Source organism: Pristiophorus japonicus, chromosome 4 (assembly GCF_044704955.1).
Source record: "Pristiophorus japonicus isolate sPriJap1 chromosome 4, sPriJap1.hap1, whole genome shotgun sequence".
Lineage (NCBI taxonomy): Eukaryota > Metazoa > Chordata > Chondrichthyes > Pristiophoridae > Pristiophorus > Pristiophorus japonicus.
In genome coordinates, this window is record NC_091980.1 from 26,935,504 (window position 1) to 26,958,399 (window position 22,896).

A 22,896-nucleotide genomic window follows, 5' to 3' on the forward strand; every position below is an offset into this window, starting at 1 on the left:
TCCCATTCTCCCTGCTGGTCTCGTGTCCCATTCTCCCTGCTGGTCTCGTGTCCCATTCTCCCTGCTGGTCTCAGGTCCCGATCTCTCTGCCGGTCTCGGGCCCCGATGTCCCTGCTGATCTTAGGCCCCGATCTCCCTGCTGGTCTCAGGTCCCGATCTCCCTGCTGGTCTCGTGTCCCGATCTCCCTGCAGGTCTCCTGTCCTAGCTTCACTGCTGGACCGTGCTGTACCTTTCCTTGGCCCTGACCTTGCTGCTGGCCCTTCCCTTGGTCCTGACCTCGCTGCTGGCTCGTGCCGTACCTTTCCTTGGCTGTTAAGATGGCGTTCCTGGGCTCCCTTTCGCTGAAGTATGGTTTGGAGTCCATGGCCGAGTCGGAGAGGCCAGCAACGAGGTCGGGGTCCAGCCATACCACCAGTACAGTAAACACTGGCATCTACCTGACAATGTGGAAAACTGCCCAAGTATGTCTTGTCCACAAAAAGTATGACAAATCCAATTCAGCCAGTTATCACCCCAGCAATCTTCTCCCAATCTTCAACAAAGAGGTGGAAGGTGTCATCGTCAATGCTATCAAGCAGGTACCCACCAATAACATGCTCACTGATGCACAGTTTAGGTTCCACCAGGACCAATCAGCTCCAGACCTCATTACAGCCTTAGTCCAAACATAGACAAAAGACCTGCATTCCAGAGGTGAGGTGAGAGTGACTGCCCTTGACATCAGAGCAGCATTGACTGAATGTAGTACCAAGGAGCCCAAGTAAAATTGAAGTTAATGGGAATCAAGAGGAAAACACTCCACTGGTTGGAGTCATACTTAGCACAAAGCAAGATGGTTGTTGTTGTAGGTCAATCAGGAGTTCCTCAGGGCAGTGTCCTCAGCAGACAGGAAACAGAGAGTCGGGATAAACGGGTTCTTTTCAGAATGGCAGGCAGTGATTAGTGGGGTGCCGCAGGGCTCTGCTACGACCCCAGCTATTTACAATACACATTAATGATTTAGATGAAGGAATTGAATGTAATATCTCCAAGTTTGCAGATGACACTAAACTGGGTGGCGGTGTGAGCTGTGAGGAGGACGCTAAGAGGCTGCAGGGTGACTTGGACAGGTTAGGTGAGTGGGCAAATGCATGGCAGATGCAGTATAATGTGGATAAATGTGAGGTTGTCCACTTTGGTGGCAAAAACACGAAGGCAGAATATTATCTGAATGGCGGCAGATTAGGAAAAGGGGAGGTGCAACAAGTCCTGGGTGTCATGGAACAACGGTTATTGAAAGTTGGCATGTAGGTACAGCAGGTGGTGAAGAAGGCAAATGGTATGTTGGCCTTCATAGCTAGGGGATTTGAGTATAGGAGCAGGGAGGTCTTGTACAGGGCCTTGGTGAGGCCTCACCTGGAATATTGTGTTCAGTTTTGGTCTAATCTGAGGAAGGACGTTCTTGCTATTGAGGGAGTGCAGCGAAGGTTCACCAGACTGATTCCCAGGATGGCTGAACTGACATATGAGGAGAGACTGGATCGACTGGGCCTATATTCACTGGAGTTTAGAAGGATGAGAGGGGATCTCATAGAAACATAAAATTCTGATGGGACTGGGCAGGTTAGATGCAGGAAGAATGTTTCCAATGTTGGGGAAGTCTAGAACCAGGGCACACAGTCTAAGGATAAGGGGTAAGCCATTTAGGACTGAGATGAGGAGAAACTTCTTCACTCAGAGAGTTGTTAACCTGCGGAAAGTTGTTGAGGCCAGTTCATTGGATATATTCAAGAGAGAGTTAGATATGGCCCTTACAGCTAAAGGGATCAAGGGGTATGGAGAGAAAGCAGGAAAGGGGTACTGAGGTGAAAGATCATCCATGATCTTATTGAATGGTGGTGCAGGCTTAAAGGGCCAAATGGCCTACTCCTGAACCTATTTTCTATGTTTCTAAACATCTTCACCCGCTTCATCAATGAGCTTCCCTCCATCATAAGGTCAGAAGTGGAGATGTTCGCTCATGATTGCAGTGTTCAGTTCCATTCGCAACTCCTCAGATAATGGAGCAGTCCATGCCCACATGCAGCAAGACCTGGAAAACGTTCAAGCTTGGACCGATAAGTGGTAACTATCACGCCACACAAGTGCCAGGCAATGAGTATCACCAACGAGAGAGAGTCTTGACGTTGACATTGAACAGGGTTACCATCGCCGAATCCCCCACCATCACCATCCTGGGGGTTACCATTGATCATAAACTTAACTGGATCAGCCATATAAATATAGTGGCTATCAGAGAAGGTCAGAGACTGGGTATTCTGCAGTGAGTGTCTCACGTCCTGACTCCCCAAAGCCTTTGCACCATCTACAAGGTACAAGTCAGGAGTGTGATGGAATAATCTCCACTAGCCTAGTTGAGTGCAGCTCCAATGACACTCAAGAAGCTTGACATCATCTTGGACAAAGCAACCTGTTTGATTGTCACCCCATCAATCACCTTAAACATTCACTCACTCCACCATCGGCGCAGCACGGCTGCAGTGTGCATCGTCTACAAAATGCACCGCAGCATCTTGCCGAGGCATCTCCAACAGCAGCTTTCAAATCCGCGACCTCAGCCACCTAGAAGGACAAGGGCAGCAGGCGCATGGGGGCAGCAGCACCTCCAAGTTCCCCTCCCAGTCACATACCATCTTGACTTGGAAATATATTGTTATTTCTTCATCGTCGCTGGATCAAAATCTTGCAACACCCTCCCTAACAGCACTGTGAGAGTACCTCCACCTCACGGACTGCAGCGATTCAAGAATACGGCTCACCACCACCTTCTCTAAGGCAATTAAGGATGTGTAATAAATGTTGGTGTTGCCAGCAACGTCCATATCCCATTAATGAATTTAAAAAAGCACATCGAAAGATTCCCCCTGGACCCTGTGTGTTAATAATATCCAGAGAACTATTTGTACTGTCCTTTTTCTGTCCTTCTGTCCACTGTACTCCGCCCTGAAGCCTCCCGCCCGGAACCAGAAGTGGGCCCCGCGCCACAAGTGGGGCCCTGCAATTGACCACATTGTTCCTCACAGCCTGCAGGTGGCGGGCGGCGGAGAGAGAGAGAGACATGCAGGGCACAGGGGGAGGGTCGGGTGGAAAGCGAGGCATGGTGGGGGAGAGAGAGAGAGAGACACTGGGGGGGGGGAGGGAGAGTGGGGGTGGAAAGAGATGCATGACGGGAGGAGAGAGAGAGACACGGGGCGGGGGGGGGCGCGGTGGAAGAGAAAGATGCGGCGGGGGAGAGAGACACAGAGAGAGAGAGAGATACGGGGGAGGGGGAGAGTGGGATAGAAAGAGAGGCATGGCGGGGAGAGAGAGACACGGCATGGGGGGGGGAGAGAGAGACACTGGGAGGGGGGGAAGAGAAAGACATGGTGGGGAGGGTGAGAGAGAGAGACGGGGATTGAGGGAGAGACTTAGGGGGGGGGGAAGAGAGACATAGAGGGGAGGGGGTGGTGGAAATAGGCATGGCGGAGGAGGAGAGAGAGAGAGACACAGGGTGGGAGAGAGACATGGGGAATGTGGAAAGAGAGACACGGTGGGGGGGGAAGAGAGAGAGAGAGACACCGGCGAGGGAGAGAGACACGGGGTGGAGGGAGAGATGGAGGGGGAAGAGAGAGAAATGGGGGGGGGTTGGAGGGAGAGAGACACCGTGGAGGGGGGGAGTGAGAGAGAGCAAGAAACATGGGAGGGGGAGAGAGAGCAAGACGCGGGGGGGAGTCGGTGAAGAGGTTGAGGGGAGAGAGGAAACTCAGGGAAGACGGATCACGTTCTTCTAACCCCCTTTACACCCACACCCAATTTCTCGGAAAGCTCGGTGCATGTGTTACAAGAGACATCGTTGGAGTGGATTAAATCCAGAAGTCACGAACTGTCACTGTTCACTTCATACCCAACAAACTTCTTAACAATCCATGATCCACACATAATGCCCCATCTATCGCAGGGAGCGGCAGGGTGTAAGGAGGGTAAGGTCATGCACTTGTGCTGGGGTAATGGACTTCGGCTGGAACTTAGGAGGCTTTTGCTGGGTTCGAGATCTATCCTTTCTGGCTTCTGAAGTCAAAATGGATTGAATTACAATTTGCAAAGTCAGTCAGAACTTAGGCTGGGCGGTTCCAGTTATACATTCCAGAGAAACTTCATGGTGTGGCTTATCCTCCAAGGGGACCAATCGGCAATAGGTCATGTGATAATGGAGTGCTAATCAGAGACAGTTCGACCATTTTGGAAGTACAAATAAACACGTCCAATAATATCGTAAACACAGTGGGGAAATTTCCTGAGATGCAAAACTGTGACATTACAGTGCCGCCAATGATAGGAGGGTGTAATTACAGTGTGACATGTTTACCTAGGAAGTTTCCATTATAAATGTGGACATATGAATTTATATAATGTGGGGGGAATGTGACAACAGGAAGTAACATTTAGGAGACACTAATTGTGCACAAATGTAAGATGTTTAATGTAGATATATCTGCAGAATAACAGTTTGAGCATTTTAATCCCTTGCATTAATAAATGTAATAAAATACATAACCCATAAGCTTCTTGCAATCTTTCACAGCATAAGAAAGGTCAATAATCAGAAACAACTTTCAGATTTGATATCAAAGTTGAGTGGAGCCACATTTCTGGTCAGTACAATTCGGCCATGTTGGCTGCATACAGTAAGGCAATGCCTCGGTTATGATGTGGCCACACAGCAGGGCTGGAGGTTCAAAGGGCATGCTTATTTGTTGCCGCGCAACACGTTTATTGCCCTGTTGAATAATCCTCCTTGGTTCCATTAGCATTCTGCACATATCAAAGATACAACAACAACAACTGGCATGTATATAAGTGTTTCACATTGAAAAAAATAGTCTGCGTTACGCCTTCACCAGGTCGGCACCTCAATTTCACAGGAGCGTTAATCAGACAAAAATTTGATACGAGCCACAGAAGGAGATATTAGAATAGATGATTAAACACTGGTAAAATAAATAGGTTTTAAGGAGCGTCTTAAAGGAGGAGAGAGCGATGGAAAGGTTTAGAGAGGGAATTCCAGAGCTTAGGGCCTAGGTATGCCCACCAATGGCGGAGTGATGGAGATCAAAGAGTTCAGAATTGAACTAATTCACGGAGAGCGATCGGAACCTGGGATTGGATCCAGGTCGTGGAGAGGGGTCAAAAACCTTCACGAGGCAGAGGGATGGTGTGACGGAGGATCCCGGGGTTTATGTGGAACCATTAGCTACATTGGTGGAATGGTCTCTCTGATCTGAACTTCCCTTTGTGGAATGTACACTGACCAAATGTTCGGAGAGACTGTCTTGACACAAAGGCTTGTTGGGACGTGGAATGTCTGACCAGGAACACTGGGAGAAGCAGAATCCAGGATATAATTTAAAAGGGAAGTGGAGAAATATTTGAAGTGGGAACATTTTTTTAAAGAATAGGGAGGGGGCAGTGGACTGGCACTAAGGGAGAGATGGGCCAAATGGGGAAAGGGCCAGGGATTGGGTCTGAAGGGGTAGCTCTTTTCGGGTGCTAGCACAGATGCGATGGGGCAATGGGTGGAGGAACGAGACTGAAGGGGATAGCTCTTTCAGGCTCAATGTGCCTTATGGCCTCCTGTGCCATAGAATTCCTTGACTTAATGCAATGAGCTCGTATCACCATCTCCACCCATCACATTTGATGATTGTGCATGTGAGGTGTTTGTGCAGAGATAGGCTGACCTTTGAATCTCTTGCCCCAATGGGTGAGCATCAAGTTGTCCCTGGTCAAGCATTTCATCCCAATCACGTCAAGCGCAAAACCTTTTAGTCCCTTCCCTTCTCCAAAAATCACCCCCAGCAGATTGTCTGGTGTTACTAGGAATTTCAAACCCACCTCGACTCTCACCCCTACCCTCTCCCGATTCCACGCTCAGTTTAGCTGGAATCTGATCTGTGCGTATTCCGTATCCTCGTCTCTGTGGATCACCCCATCACCGCTGGGCAGCTTCAAGAAGTTGATGTTAGCGTACAGGAGGTCCTCGTGCTTGCCGGGTTGTCCATGTCCGGCATCTCCCGCTGGACCTTCAAAGAGATCCTGGGGAGCTGGAGTCCCCGCCTCATGAATTGCGTCACTGGTTGTGTTCCAGGGGTCAACAACCACCGAGCTCTGCGCACCCTACAAAGGAAAGGGAAGCACAAGACATTCTCACATCATTTACTGGAGCTGATAGGGTTAAATTATTGGGCAGACTCAGCAGTGGCTCAGTGGGCTTAGATCTCATGCCTCTGGGTCAGGATGTCATGGGTTCAAATCCCACTCCAGAGACCTGCGTCCCATAATTCACACTCTCAGGACATCCCAAAATGCTTTACAGCAAATTAAGTATTTTTTTTAAGTATAGTCATTGTTGATATGTAGGAAACGCAGCAGCCAATTGGCACACAGCAAGATCCTACAAACAGCAAAGTGGTAATGACCAGTTAATCTGATTTTTTAGTGATATCGGTTTATGGGTGAAATAATGGCCACAGGATACCAGGGAGAACGTTCCTGCTCTTCTTAGAAATAGTGGCTGTGGGATCTTTTATGTCTGCCTGACAGGGGAGACGGGAGCCTCGTTTTAATGTCTCATCTGAAAGACAGCACCTCCGAAAGTGTAGCACTCCTTCATTACTGACACTATTGAGTGTCGGTCTGGCTTATGGGGCACATGTCTCTGGAGTGGGGCCTCGAACCCATGACTTCTGATTCAGAGGCGTGTGGGAGTTCCAAACCCACTGAGCCATGGCTGACACCATAGGCAGAAACGTGGGCAACACAACTGACATATGTCTCCACACTGAGATTGAGGCTTCGGACTAAGTTCTAACAGCTCCTGTACCTGGTGTGATGCGGCAACTGGACTGTAGATCATTGCAATATCACTGGGCTCTGAAGTTTTCTCAGCTGGCTTTCTCCTGAAATATAGCACAATATCACACAGTGGTTATCATATATCAGGGTGCCAGTGCAGGTCAGGCCCAGACCCCACTGTAACGTTACAGCAACTACCGCAGTGTCTCTGTAAGTAATTTCTGTCCACATACATAGAATCACACAACAGAGAAGGAGGCCGTTTGGCCCAACATGCCTTTGTAAGAGCTATCCAATTAGTCCCACTCCCCACTGCTCTTTCCCCAGAGCCCTGCAAATGTTTCCTTTTCAAGGATGTATCCAATTCCCATTTGAAAGTTACATGGTTGCAAGGTGACCAGGACTGGGAATTAAATATTCAGCGGTATTTGACAATCCGGAAAGACAGACAGAAAGGAAAAGGTGATTGGACAAATCAAATTGGTCAGAGTCGCCTTGAGGAACAGTTCATAGAGTGCATAAGGGAGGGGTTCCTTGAGCAGTATGTAACGGAACCAACCAGGGGGAAGGGTATCTTAGATCTAGTCCTGTGTAATGATACAGGTTAATAAACAATCTCCTAGTAAAGGATCTCTTGGAATGAGTGATCACAGCATGATTGAATTTCAAATTCAGATGGAGGGTGAGAAAGTTGGATCTCTAACCAGCGTACTAAGCTTAAATAAAGGAGACTATGAAGGTATGAGGGCTGAGTTGATTAAAGTCGACTGGGAAAACAGATTTAAGTGTAGGATGGTTGATGAACAGTGGTATACATTTAAGGAGATATTTTACAACTCTCAAGAAAAATATATTCCAGTGAGGAGAAAAGGGCATAAGAGAAAAGATAGCCATCTGTAGCTAACTAAAGAAATAAAGAGCGGTATCCAATTAAAAACAAGGGCATACAAAGTGGCCAAAACCAGTGGGAGGACAGAAGATTGGGAAGCGTTTAAAAGCCAACAAAAATGACTGAAAAAATCATTAAGAATGGGAAGCTAGACTATGAAAGTAAACTAGCATGAAATATAACAACAGATAGCAAGAGTTTCTATAGGTATATAAAAAGGAAAAGAGTGGCTAGAATAAATGTTGGTCTCTTGGAGGACGAGACCGGGGAATTAGTAATGGGGACTATGGAGATGGCAGAAACTCTGAACAAATATTTTGTATCAGTCTTTATGGTAGAGGACACTAATAATATTCCAGCAGTGGATAGTCAAGGGGCTATGGGGGGGGGGAGGAACTTAACACAATCACAATCACTGAGGAGGTGGTACTCAGTAAGATAATGGAATAAATCCCCTGGACCTGATGGCTTGCATCCTAGGGTCTTAAGAGAAGTAGCGGCATGGATTGTGGATGCATTGGTTGTCATTTACCAAAATTCCCTGGATTCTGAGGAGGTCCCAGCAGATTGGAAAACTGCAAATGTAACTGCCCTATTTAAAAAAGGAGGCAGACAAAAAGCAGGATTCTATAGATCAGTTAGCCTAACATCTGTGGTTGGGAAGATGTTGGAGTCCATTATTAAAGAAGCAGTAGCAGGACATTTGGAAAAGCAAAATTCGGTCAGGCAGAGTCAGCATGGATTTATGAAGGGGAAGTCATGTTTGACAAATTTGCTATAATTCTTTGAGGATGTAACGAACAGGATGGATAAAGGGGAACCAGTGGATGTAACGTATTTGGACTTCCAGAAGGCATTTGACAAGGTGCCACATAAAAGGTTACTGCACAAGATAAAAGATCACGGGGTTGGAGGTAATATATTAGCATGGATAGAGGATTGGCTAACGAACAGAAAACAGAGTTGAGATAAATAGTTCATTCTCAGGTTGGCAATCAGTAACGAGTGGGGTGCCGCAAGGATCAGTGCTGGGACCCCAACTATTTACCATCTATCTTAACGACTTGGAGGAAGGGACTGAGTGTAAGTTTGCCGATGATACAAAGATGGGAGGAAAAGCAATGTGTGAGGAGGAGACACAAAATCTGCAAAAGGACATAGCCAGGCTAAGTGAGTGGGCAAAAATTTGGCAGATGGAGTATAATGTTGGAAAGTGTGAGGTCATGCACTTTGGCAGAAAAAAATCAAAGAGCAAGTTATTATTTAAATGGAGAAAGATTGCAAAGTGCTGCAGTACAGCAGGACCTGGGGGTACTTGTGCATGAAACACAAAAGGTTAGTATGCAGGTGTAGAAAGTGATCAGGAAGGCCAATGGAATCTTGGCCTTTATTGCAAAGGGGATGGAGTATAAAAGCAAGGAAGTCTAGCTACAGTTGTACAGTGTATTGGTGAGGCCACATCTGGAATACTGCGAACAGTTTTGGTTTCCATATTTACGAAAGGATATACTTGCTTTAGAGGCAGTTCAGAGACGGTTCACAAGGTTGAGTTGAGAGATGAGGGGGTTGACTTATGAGGAAAGGTTTAGCAGATTGGACCTCTACTCCTTGGAATTCAGGAGAATGAGAGGTGATCTTATCGAAACATAAGGACAAGGTGGATGCAGAGAGGATGTTTCTGCTGATAGGGGAGACTAGAACTAGAGGGCATAATCTTGGAATAACGGGCCGCCCATTTCAAACTGAGATGAGGAGAAATGTCTTCTCTCAGAGGGTTCGCTGCCTCAGAAAGCTGTGGAAGCTGGGACATTGAATAAATTTAAGACAGAAATAGACAGTTTCTTGAACGATAAGGGAATAAGGGGTTATGAAGAGCGGGCAGGGTAGTGGACCTGAGTCCATGATCAGATCAGCCATGATCGTATTAAATGGCGGAGCAGGCTCGAGGGGCCGTATGGCCTTCTCCTGCTCCTATTTCATATGTTCTTATGTAAATGTGCTTCCACCACCCTTTCAGGCAGTGCATTCCAGATCACAACACATATTTCTCTTCATCCACTCCTCTGGCTTTTTTACCAATGATAATAATTCTGTGTCCTCTGGTAACCGACCTTTTGCAGTGGAATCAGTTGCTGCTTATTAAAACCCCTCATGATTTTGAAGCCTCTGTTAAATCTCCCATTAACGGGCCCGACTGGTCCGTGTGGTGTTTATGGTCAATACAAGCCTTCGTCCACCCCTCTTCATCTCACCCTTTCACCATAACATTTTAGTCCTTTCTCCTTCACATGCTTACCTAGCTTCCTGTTAAATGCATCTGTGCTACTTGCCTCAACCACTCCATGTGGCAGCGAGTTCCACATTCTCACCACTCTCTGGGTAAAGAAAGTTTCTCCTGTATTCTCCCTTGGATTTATTAGTGAATATCTTATATTTATGGCTTCTAATTCTGGTCTCTGCCACAAATAGAAACATCCACTCCTACGCCTACCCTATCGAACCAGTTCATGATCCTAAAGACCTATAGCAGGTCACCGCTCGGCCTTCAATTTTCTAGAAAAAAAAGCCCCAGCCTGTTCAGTCTTTCCTGACAGTTGGAACCTCTCAGTTCTGGTATCATCTTTGTAAATCTAAATGAGAGAGAGAGAAGGAAAGGACATATGAATGTGCAGTTATTTATTCATATCCTCGGGACATCCCAAAGTGCTTACCAGCCCATGAATTGTTTATCGAGGTGTAGTCACTGTGGTTTTGCCGAATCACAGGGTGACCTGACGCAATCCAGCAGCTAGTGTGCAGAGTGAGGGATCGTTGGGTCTTGTTAGCATTCACCTGGAATCTGAGCTGTGAAAGGCACATTCCAAATCATAGGGGATGCAGGGACCACTTACAGGAGTGGCATCTGGTTTTGAACCCGAGGGAAACAGTCACTGACTGATGAGAGAAGATTGGATTTAAGATTTTGTTAAAAAAACAAAATTAAACCTTTGCACTTACTTTCGCATATACTTGAAGATCAGGAATCCAGTCATTTCAACACTCAATATGATCCCAGCAGCAAGCAATCCTATTTTCCAAATGTTGGAGTCTCCACCTGTGAAAGCAGCCATTAATTACTGCAGTACCCTCTTAGAATGGTGCACCGATGTACCTCGAGAAGCGACACACTCGCTCAATTTTTGACAAATCATTCTCAGGATGCGGGTGTCGCTAGCAAGGCTAACATTTATTGCCCGACCCTGTGAAGCTATTTCTTGAACTGCTGGTAGCTGGTTCGATACAGACTGAATGTCCACTTCAGAGGGCAGTTAAGAGTCAACCATATTGATGTGGGCTGGAGTCACATATAGTACCAGACTGGGTAAGGACGGCAGATTTACTTCCCGAAAGAGACATTAATGAACCACCTTATATATGTAATATATATATAAAACACCTATATGTGCAATATCTAAAGGTGCAATATTAGTCAAACTCCAATTTCTCCCTATCTACTCTATCAAAACCCCTCATTATATTGAACATCTGTATTAAATCTCCCCTTAACCTTCTCTGCTCCAATGAGAACAATCCCAGCTTCTCCAGCCTCTCCACATCACTGAAGTCCCTAATCCCTGGGACTGCAATGCTTGGGCAGCTGAGTGATGCAACAATCTGCCTTGTATTCCACACCAACAACCTGCATTTATATAGTGCCTGTAATTTACTAAAACATTCCAAGACGCTTCCCAGGAGCATAATCAGACAAAGTTTTACATCGAGCCATATAGGATCATAGGATGAAATATGTGGTCAGGAGGAGGTCATTTGGCCCTCATTAGGCAGTTCTGCCATTCAATGAGATCATGGCTGATCTGTGACCTAACTCCATCTACCCGCCTTTGCCACAAATCCCTTAATAACTTTGGTTAACAAAATTCTAGCAATCTCAGATTTAAATTAATAACTGACCTAGCATCAATTGCCATTTGCTGAAAAGTGTTCCAAACTGCTACCACCCTTTGCGTGTAGAAGTGTTTCCTAACTTCACTTCTGAAAGGCCTGGCTCTCATTTTTAGTCTATGCCCCCTATTTCTAGACTCCCCAACCAGTGGAAATAGTTTGTCTTCATCTACCCTATCAATTCCCCTTAATATCTTGAAAACTTCGATGACATCACCCCTTAATTTTCTAAAATCCAGGGAATGTATCATCAGTTTGTGTAATCTCTCCTAATTTAACCATTGGATTCCAGGTAGCAACCTGGTAAATCTACGCTGCATTCCCTCCAAGGTCAATATATCCTTCCTAAGATGTGGTGCCCAGAACTGAACACAGATCTCCAATATAACCCGAGTTTGTGTAATGTATTTTCATTTTCAATTGACTCCCAGCCTCAACATCCTTTTGGGGGAAAGAGTTCCAGCTTTCCCCTACCTTTTGTGATTAAATGCTTTCTGATATCACCTCTGAATGGTTTAGCTCGAATTCTAAGGTTATTCTCCCCTGTTCTGGACACCCCCACCAGAGGAAATACTTTCTATCTGTCCACCCGATCACATTTTAAGCAGATGGCCTTATCATATATCACATTAGAACAGGTGACCAAATGCTTGGTCCAAGAGTTGGGTTTTAAGGAACATCTTGAAGGAGGTAAAAAGAGAGGTTGAGGGAATGAATTCCAGAGCTGAGCTTCTAAGCAGCTGAATGGAGAATGAACCCGAGAAGTACTCTCACCTTTGACCCAGAGGTACACCTTGAACATGGCCTCTCCGTGCCGGTTTCTAACCGAGCAGAAGACCGTCAGTTCCTCCTCACCCTGGTGTCCAAGCAGAGTCAGGGAGCCAGTCACCAGCTGCCCAGTGCTGATCTGCCATGCCACGAAATGGCCACTCGATTGGTTTCCACTGATGTTGGTGAGGGGGAGGTGCCAGGTGAGGTCTGCGGGCGGGTTGGACCTGGCCGCACAGATGCAGGTGATGCCCTCGGCCCTCCGAGTGCACTTTGACTCAGGGGAAATCTTTGGCTTATCTGAGGGAGTAAGAACAATAAATTATGCAATGTCATAGCACCATTAGACTGTAAGATAGAAGCTAACACTGAAACCTTCATCCATGCCTTTGTTACCTCTATTCCAATGCTCTCCTGGCTGGGCTCCCATCTTCCAACCTCCGTAAATTTGAGGTCATCCAAAACTCCACTGCCGAGTCCTAACTCGCATAAGTCCCGTTCACTTATCATTCCCTGTTGCTTGCTGATCTACATTAGCTCCAAGTCCATCAATGCCTCAATTGTAAAATTCTCATCCTTGTTTTCAAATCCTTCCATGGCCTTCTCACCCCTCTGTATTTCTGTAACCACCTCCAGCCCTGCAACCCTCCGAGATCTCTGCACTCCTCCACTTCTGACCTCCTGAGTACCCCTGATTTCAGTCGGTCACTGGTGGGAGGATTTAATTACAACGTGACATTTACATAGGAAGTGTCCATGACAATTCTGAAGGTCAGACAGAAAGGAAAAGGAGGTGGGGTAGCACTGTTAATAAAAGATGAGATCAGTGCGTTTGTGAGAAATGATACTGGCTCAGAAGATCAAGATGTTGAATTAGTTTGGGTGGAGATAAGGAATTATAAGGGGATAAAATCACTGGTGGATGTAGTCTATAGGCCCCTAACAGTAGCTACATTGTTAGATGAAGTATAAATCAAGAAATAATAGAGGCTTGTAAAAAAGGAACAGCAATAATCATGGGCGATTTTAACCTTCATATTGATTGGACAAAGCAAATTGGTCAGGGTAGCCTTGAGGAAGAATTCATAGAGTATACCCGGGATAGTTTCCTTGAACAGTACATTGCGGAACCAACCAGGGGGCAGGCTATCTTAGATCTGGTGCTGTGCAATGAGACAGGATTAATAAATGAACTCGTAATAAAGGATCCTCCAGGAATGAGTGACCATAACATGATTGAATTTCAAATTCATTTGGAGGGTGAGAAAGTTGGATCTCAAACCAGTGTTCTAAGCTTAAATAAAGGAGATTACAAAGGTATGAAGGCAGAGTTGGCTAAAGTAGATTGGGAAAATAGATTAAAGTATGAGACGGTAGATGAGCAGTAGCAGACATTTAAGGAGATATTTCATGAGAAGGAAAGACTGTAAGAGAAGGCATAACCATCCATGGCTAAATAAAGAAATAAGGGATGGTATCAAATTGAAAAATGATTAAGAAAGAGAAGATAGACTATGAAAGTAAACTAGCATCAAATGTAAAAACAGATAGCAAGAGTTTCTACAGGTATATAAAAAGGAAAAGAGTGGCTAAAGTAAATGTTGGTCCCTTAGAGGATGAAACCGGGGAATTAGTGATGGGGAACATGGAGATGGCAGAAACTCTGAACAAATATTTTGTATCAGTCTTTACGGTAGAAGACAGTAAAAATATCCCAACAATGGATAGTCAAGGGGCTATAACAGGGGAGGAATTTAACACCATCACAATCACTAAGGAGGTGGTACTCAGTGGGATAATGGGACTAAAGGCGGATAAATCCCCTGGAACTGATGGCTTGCATCCTAGGGTCTGAAGAGAAGTAGCGGCAGGGATTGTGGATGCATTGATTGTAAATTCCCTGGATTCTGGGGAGGTCCCAGCAGATTGGAAAACTGCAAATGTAATGGCCCTATTTAAAAAAGGAGGCAGACAGTTAGCCTAACATCTGTGGTTGGGAAATGTTGGACTACATTATTAAAGAAGCAGCAGTAGGACATTTGGAAAAGCATAATTCAGTCAGGCAGAGTCAGCATGGATTTATGAAGGACAAGTCATGTTTGACAAATTTGCTGGAATTCTTTGAGGATGTAATTAACAGGGTGGATAAAGAGGAACCAGTGGATGTGGTGTATTTCGACTTCCAGAAGGCATTTGACAAGGTGCCACATAAAAGGTTACTGTACAAGATAAAAGATCACGGGGTTGGGGGTAATATATTAGCATGGATAGAGGATTGGCTAATTAACAGAAAACAGAGAGTTGGGATAAATGGTTCATTCTCGGATTGGCAATCAGTAACGAGTGGGGTGCTGCAGGGATCTGTGCTGGGACCCCAACTATTTACAATCTATATTAACGACTTGGAAGAAGGGACTGAGTGTAACGTAGCCAAGTTTGCTGATGATACAAAGATGGGAGGAAAAGCAATTTGTGAGGAGGACACAAAAAACCCGCAAAAGGACATAGACAGGCTAAGTGAGTGGGCAAAAATTTGACAGATGGAGTATAATGTTGGAAAGTATGAGGTTATGCTTTGGCAGAAAAATTCAAAGAGAAAGTTATTATTTAAATGGAGAAAAATTGCAAAGTGCTGCAATGCACCTGGGGGTCCTGGTGCATGAAACACAAAAGGTTAGTATGCAGGTACAGCAAGTGATCAGGAAGGCCAATGGAATGTTTGCCTTTATTGCAAATGGGATGGAGTATAAAAGCAGGGAAGTCTTGCTACAGTTATACAGGGTATTGGTGAGGCCACACCTGGAATACTGCATACAGTTTTGGTTTCCATATTTAAGAAAGGATATACTTGCTTTGGAGGCAGTTCAGAGAAGGTTCACAAGGTTGATTCCGGAGAAGAGGGGGTTGACTTATGAGAAAAGTTGAGAATGTTGGGCCTCTACTCATTATAATTCAGAAGAATGAGAGGTAATCTTATTGAAACATACAAGATTATGAGGGGGCTTGACAAGGTGGATGCAGAGAGGATATTTCCACTGATAGAGGAGACTAGAACTAAGGGGCATAATCTTAGAATAAGGGGCCGCCCATTTAAAACAGAGATGAGGAGGAATTTCTTCTCTCAGAGGGATGTATATCTGTGGAATTTACTGCGAGTGCTGTGGAAGCTGGGTCATTGAATAAATTTAAGACAAAGATAGACAGTTTCTTAACCGATAAGAGAATAAGGGGTTATGGGGAACAGGCAGGGAAGTGGACCTGAGTCCATGATTGGATCACCCATGATCGTATTAAATGGTGGAGCAGGCACGAGGGTTCGTATTGCCTACTCCTGCTCCTATTTCTTATGTTCTCGTAAAAACAAGGACGTACAATATGGTCAAGACTAGTGGGAGGCCAGAGAATTGGGAAACTTTTAAAAGCCAGCAAAGAATGACTAAAGAAATGATAAAGCGAGGGAAGATAGATTATGAAAGTAAACTAGCACGGAAGATAAAAATAGATAATAAGAGTTTCTACAGGGACATAAAAAGGAATAGAGTGGCTAAAGTAAATGTTTGTCACCTAGAGGATGTGACTGGGGAATTAATAATGGCGAACAGGGAAATAGTAGAGACATTGAATAAATATTTTGTATTGATCTTCACGGTAGAAGACACTAAAAACATCCCAATAGTGAATAATCACGGGGCTATAGGGAAGGAGGAACTTACTACAGTCACTATCACTAATGAAGTAGTACTCGGTAAAAAAATGAGACTAAGGGCGGACAAATACCTTGGACCTGATGGCTTACATCCTCGGGTCTTAAAGCAAGTGGCTGCAGATGCATTGGTTGTAATCTACCAAAATTCCCTGGATTCTGGGGCGGTCCCAGTAGATTCGAAAACTGCAAATGTAACGCCCTTATTTAAAAAAGGAGGCAGACAAAAAGAAGGAAACTATAGACCAGTTAGCCTAACATCTGTCATTGGGAAAATGCTGGACTCTATTAATAAGGAAGCAGTACCGGGACATTTGCAAAAGTATAATTCAATTAAGCAGAGTCAGCATGGTTTTATGAAAGGGAAATCATGTTTGACAAATTTGCTGGAGTTCTTTGAGGATGTAACGAACAGGGTGGATAAGGGTGAACCAGTGGATGTGGTGCATTTGGATTTCCAGAAGGCATTCAATAAGGTGCCACATAAAAGGGTACTGCACAAGATAAAAGTTCACTGGATTGGGGGTAATATATTGGCATGGATAGAGGATTGGCTAACTAACAGAAAACAGAGAGTCGGGATAAATGGGTCATTTTCCAGTTGGCAAACAGTAACTAATGGGGTGCTGTCGGGATCGGTGCTAGGGACTCAACTATTTACAATCTGTATTAATGACATGGATGAAGGGAACGAGTGTAATGTAGCCAAGTTTGCTGATGATACAAAGATGGGTGGGAAAACAAATTGTGAGGAGGAAACAAAAAATCTGCAAAGGGTTATAGACAGCCTAAGTGAGTGGGCAAATATTTGGCAGATGGAGTATAATGTGGGAAAATGTGAGGTTATCCACTTCGGCAGAATAAATAGAAAAGCAAATTATAATTTAAATGTAGAAAAATTGCAAAGTGCTGCAGTACAGAGGGTCCTGGGGGTCCTTGTGCATGAAACACAAAAGGTTAGTATGCAGGTACAGCAAGTAATCAGGAAGGCAAATAGAATTTGGCCTTTATTGCAAGGGGGATAGAGTATAAAAGCAGAGAAGTCCTGTTACAACTGTACAGGGTATTGGTGAGGCCACACCGAGAGTACTGCGTACAGTTTTGGTCTCCGTATTTAGAGGATGATATACTTGCATTGGAGGCTGTTCAGAGAAGGCTCACAACATTGATTCCGGAGATGAGGGGGTTGACTTATGAAGATAGGTTGAGTAGTTTGGGCTTATACTCATTGGAGTTCAGAAGAATGAGAGGTGATCTTATCGAAACATATGATAATGAGGGTGCTCGACAAGGTGGATGCAGAGAGGATATTTCCACTCATAGGGGAAACTAAAACAAGGGGATAGGGTCTCAGAATAAGGGTGCCGCCAATTTAAAACTGAGATGAAGAGGAACTTCTTCTCAGAGAGTTGTAAATCTATGGAATTCTCTGGCCCAGAGAGCTGTGGAGGCTGGGTCATTAATATATTTAAGATGGAGATGGACAGATTATTGAGCAATAAGGGAATAAATGGTTTTGGGGAGCGGGCAAGGAAATGGAGCTGAGTCCAAGATCAGGTCAGCCATGATCTTATTGAATGGCGGAGCAGGCTCAAGGGAAAAGTGGATGCTGGAAAGATGATGACAGGAAGTATGCTCTTCACAGATAGGAAGTGCCTGAGTATTAATAAGAGGCAAATAGATTAAACTACTTACATTCCACATTCAGGTGTACAATGGTGGATGTGCCATTACCCAATGGGTTTCTCACTGTGCAGTAGAAACTCGTATCAGTCTCCCGTGTAACAGGACCGAACTGGATGGACCGAGCACTTGTGTTTAACTGGACGCTCGTGTTTTCGTCGATCCTGAACCAGGCGTAACTAGATGCAGGGGGGACACTTTTGCTGGAGCAGGTTAACGTGATGTTGCTTCCCTCTCTTATTCCACTCATAGAAACATAGAAACATAGAAAATAGGTGCAGGAGTAGGCCATTCGGCCCTTCTAGCCTGCACCGCCATTCAATGAGTTCATGGCTGAACATTCAACTTCAGTACCCCATTCCTGCTTTCTCGCCATACCCCTTGATCCCCCTAGCAGTAAGGACCTCATCTAACTCCTTTTTGAATATATTTAGTGAATTGGCCTCAACAACTTTCTGTGGTAGAGAATTCCACAGGTTCACCACTCTCTGGGTGAAGAAGTTCCTCCGCATCTCGGTCCTAAATGGCTTACCCCTTATCCTTAGACTGTGACCCCTGGTTCTGGACTTCCCCAACATTGGGAACATTCTTCCTGCATCTAACCTGTCTAACCCCGTCAGAATTTTATATGTTTCTATGAGGTCCCCTCTCATTCTTCTGAACTCCAGTGAATACAAGCCCAGTTGATCCAGTCTTTCTTGATAGGTCAGTCCCGCCATCCCGGGAATCAGTCTGGTGAACCTTCGCTGCACTCCCTCAATAGCAAGAATGTCCTTCCTCAGGTTAGGAGACCAAAACTGTACACAATACTCCAGCTGTGGCCTCACCAATGCCCTGTACAACTGTAGCAACACCTCCCTGCCCCTGTACTCAAATCCCCTTGCTATGAAGGCCAACATGCCATTTGCTTTCTTAACCGCCTGCTGCACCTGCATGCCAACCTTCAATGACTGATGTACCATGACACCCAGGTCTCTTTGCACCTCCCCTTTTCCTAATCTGTCACCATTCAGATAATAGTCTGTCTCTCTGTTTTTACCACCAAAGTGGATAACCTCACATTTATCCACATTATACTTCATCTGCCATGCATTTGCCCACTCACCTAACCTATCCAAGTCGCTCTGCAGGCTCACAGCATCCTCCTCGCAGCTCACACTGCCACCCAACTTAGTGTCATCCGCAAATTTGGAGATACTACATCTAATCCCCTCATCTAAATCATTAATGTACAGTGTAAACAGCTGGGGCCCCAGCACAGAACCTTGCGGTACCCCACTAGTCACTGCCTGCCATTCTGAAAAGTACCCATTTACTCCTACTCTTTGCTTCCTGTCTGACAACCAGTTCTCAATCCATGTCAGTACACTACCCCCAATCCCATGTGCTCTAACTTTGCACATCAATCTCTTGTGTGGGACCTTGTCGAACGCCTTCTGAAAGTCCAAATATACCACATCAACTGGTTCTCCCTTATCCACTCTACTGGAAACATCCTCAAAAAATTCCAGAAGATTTGTCAAGCATGATTTCCCTTTCACAAATCCATGCTGACTTGGACCTATCATGTCACCTCTTTCCAAATGCACTGCTATGACATCCTTAATAATTGATTCCATCATTTTACCCACTACCGGCTCCATTGATGGCCACTGTCGTATCCTTGGGTGAATCTGGAACAAGACTAGAGGTGAGTCAGCAGATAATTCTATTTTTCTCCTGACCAGCCCGCCCATCATCCACCCTCCGTAAATTTCAGCTCATCCGAAAACTCTGCTGCTCCTTTCTATGTCCTGTTCACCCATCACCCCCGTGTTGCCCCCAACCTACATTGGCTCCCTGTCCGGAAATTCCTCAAATTAAAAATTCTCATCCTCGTGTTCAAATCCTCCGTGGGCCTCATGCCTCCCTATCTCTGTAACCTCCTACAACCCTCCGAGATCTCTGCATTCCTCCAATTCTGCCCTCTTGTGCATCCCCGATCCCTTCATTCCCACATTGGTGCCTGTGTCTTCAGCTGCCTAGACCCTGGAATTGCCTGCCTAAACCTCTCTGCTTCGTTCTCCTCCTTTAAGACACTCAGAGGAAATTTCACACCGAGCCATCTCAGGAGATATTAGGACTGGTGAGCAAAAGCTTAGTCAAAGAAGTAGGTTTTAAGGAGCCTCTTAAAGGAGCAGAGAGAGGTGGTAAGTGTATGTGTGTGTTTATGTGAGGCCGAGTGTGTCTCATAGACTTTGTAAATTCCACAATTGCCTGTCAATATTAATTTGTTTGTATTGAGAGAGATGTGAAAGTATCTGTGAACTTACGTTCCACAGTGATAGTTATGGCCCTCTCCACTACTCCATGTTCATTCTCTGCCACACACTGATAGTCTCCAGCGACCCTGGGTGCAACGTGAGAAAACTCCAACCACAGCTCGTTGTTGGAACTTGTTCTGTTCATTGTGACACCAAGATGTCGCCATGTCAGGTTGGAAGCTGGAAAGCTCTCGACAGAGCAGAGTACCACTGCAGAATTCCCTTCTTTGATATTGATCGATGAATTTTTAATCGTATCAAGAAAAGTAATTGAGAGATTCCGTGGTGCATCTAAAGACAAATAAAGATATTATTGTGAGCAAACACAGTGCACAACAAGAGTCCATGCTTCATGTCTCTGTATCACATGCCTGCATGCATTTCCAGGCATCTTTCTCCAATATATCTCCGATATCAACAATTATAATGAACACCATCTATGTAAACTGTCATGCTGTAATTACATCCTCCCACCAGTGGAAGCGCTGTCCTTTTAGAAAGAAAGAAAGTGCCCTCACGTCCTAGGATGTCCCCAAGGGCTTGATAGCCAATGAGTTGCTTTTGAAGTGTTGTCACTTGTGTAAGCAAACATGGCAGCCAGTTTGCATTGACTGTGAAACCCTTTGAGAGACGCTGAGGATGTCACAGGTGCAATATCAATTAAATTTCCTTCTTTCTATCCTTCAGCTTTGCCTGACCTTGTGGAATGTGCACTCTGTTTGGGCAATGTGAGGGAATGACAGAGTATTGAGGGAGAAACCTACAATTCTCTGTGCAGGACATTTCTCATCCAGTCCAGCGTCATGCTGATCTCTTGTTTGCAGTGTCTCAACATGAAGCCCAGAATCCAGGCCAACACTCCAATACTGAGGGAGGTCAGGCAACTCACAGGTGTGTGTGTGCTCGTGTGTCTCTTTGTGTGTGAGTGTGCCTTTATGTGTGAATGTGCATGTATGTGTGTGCATGTGTGTGTGTCTGCATGTGTGTGTGACATGTGAGTGCATGTTTGTGTATGTGCGTAAGTATGTGTGTGCATGTGTGTGTGACTATGTGTGTGCGTGCAATTGCATGTGTGAGAGATGTGGAAGTATCTGTACACTCACGTTCCACAGTGATGGTTATGGCGCTCTTCACTACTCCATGTCTATTCTCCGCCACACACTGATAGTCTCCAGTGACCCTGGGTGTAACGTGAGGAAACTCCAACCACAGCTCGTTGTTGGATCTTATTCTGTTCATTGTGACACCAAGATGTCGCCATGTCAGGTTGGAAGCTGGAAAGCTCTCGACAGAGCAGAGTACCACTGCAGAATTCCCTTCTTTTATATTGATCGATGAATTTTTAATTGTATCAAAAGATGTAATTGAGATATTCTGTGGTGCGTCTAAAAAATAAATAAATCTCAGTTAACTTACATTGGCTGTGAAGTACTTTGAGAGATCCTGAGATTGTGAATCATGTGATATCAATACAAGTTCCTTCATCACAAAGCACTTAATCCAAGCAGACACTTTAGTGCAGGACTGAGGGAGTGCTGCACTGTCGGCGGGGCAGTACTGAGTGGGTGCTGCACTGTCGGTGGGGCAGTAGTGAGGGAGTGCTACACTGTCGGAGGGGCAGTACTGAGGGAGTGCTGCACTGTCGGAGGGGCAGTACTGAGGGAGTGCTGCACTGTCGGAGGGGCAGTACTGAGGGAGTGAGGGGCAGTGCTGAGGAAGGGCCACACTTTTGGACGTGCAGTGCTGAGGGTATGATGCACTGTCGGAGGTGCTGTTTTTCACATGAGTAATCCGAGACACTGCTTGCCTCTCAGGTGGGCGTAAGAACCCACGACACTATTCAAAGAAGATTTCTTCCTGGTGTCCTGGCTAACACTTATCACTAAAAAACAGATGATCTGGTCAACACAACATTGCAATTTGTGGTATCTTGCTGTGCACAATATAGACTATTACACGTGTAATATAGAATAAAGGATGTCCGTACTTACATTGCATAGTTAGTGCTAATGTCCGCTCCGATGAAACAGATGGATATTTGACTCTGCAGGTGAGAGTTTGTCCATGGTGTTTGAGTGATGGGATCAGAGTCAGAACAGAAGTATATGTCAGGGTGATGCCATGCTGAGTTACACTGTTTGACACTGAGCCGGGTACATCAGCGGGATTGATCCAGGTTAAGACCGGTGCTGTTTCATTGCATGTGGTGTTGAAGGTGCAGCTTACGTCGACACGCTTTCCTGCAATAATCTCAGCAGGGAATATCGTGGGTTTATCTGTGAAATCTAACACACAGAGAATAGATCCTTTTCGATAAATATAACTTGAAGCCTCAGTTCCAATAAAAATCACAGTCCCGCAAAATAAGGTACTTGACAAGGATTATATCAGAACTGTGAGCTTGCACAAATCAAGAAAGAGTGACTAGGCTGGAGCTCATTCCGCTAGGCTGAGGGGTGATAGAGATATTTAATATTGGAAGCGTTTATTTGTCACACCTAAAGCTCTAATTGGGTCCCCTTGATCACATGACTGATTGCTGATTGGTCCCCTTGGAGTTTGAGACACACCCAGCAGTTTCTTTTGAATGCCGAATTAGAAACGCCCTGCCTACGTAATCAGTGACTTTTCAAAGTGTAATTCGAGCCATTCTGCCTGTCGACTCCAGACAGAACGGAGCTCATTTGGAACAGACAGGGCTCACTCTCACGGGTTAAATCCTTATCCCATCCCCACA

General features: G+C 45.2%; 1 protein-coding gene across 1 annotated transcript in view; it reads right to left on the minus strand.

Moving 5' to 3' along the window:
- Positions 1-5,923: 5,923 nt before the first annotated feature.
- LOC139262023 (myelin-associated glycoprotein-like) overlaps positions 5,924-22,896 on the minus strand; it is a gene marked incomplete at its 5' end in the record, with an annotated part of 35,785 nt that continues 18,812 nt past the window's right edge. Inside the window, 9 exons of the mRNA XM_070877186.1 lie at positions 5,924-6,193; positions 6,900-6,975; positions 10,758-10,854; positions 12,477-12,770; positions 17,869-18,101; positions 19,484-19,529; positions 20,169-20,450; positions 21,263-21,544; positions 22,151-22,444. Of these exons, the coding sequence (XP_070733287.1) occupies positions 5,948-6,193; positions 6,900-6,975; positions 10,758-10,854; positions 12,477-12,770; positions 17,869-18,101; positions 19,484-19,529; positions 20,169-20,450; positions 21,263-21,544; positions 22,151-22,444 (1,850 nt within the window). The remainder of the gene's footprint in view (positions 6,194-6,899; positions 6,976-10,757; positions 10,855-12,476; positions 12,771-17,868; positions 18,102-19,483; positions 19,530-20,168; positions 20,451-21,262; positions 21,545-22,150; positions 22,445-22,896) is intronic.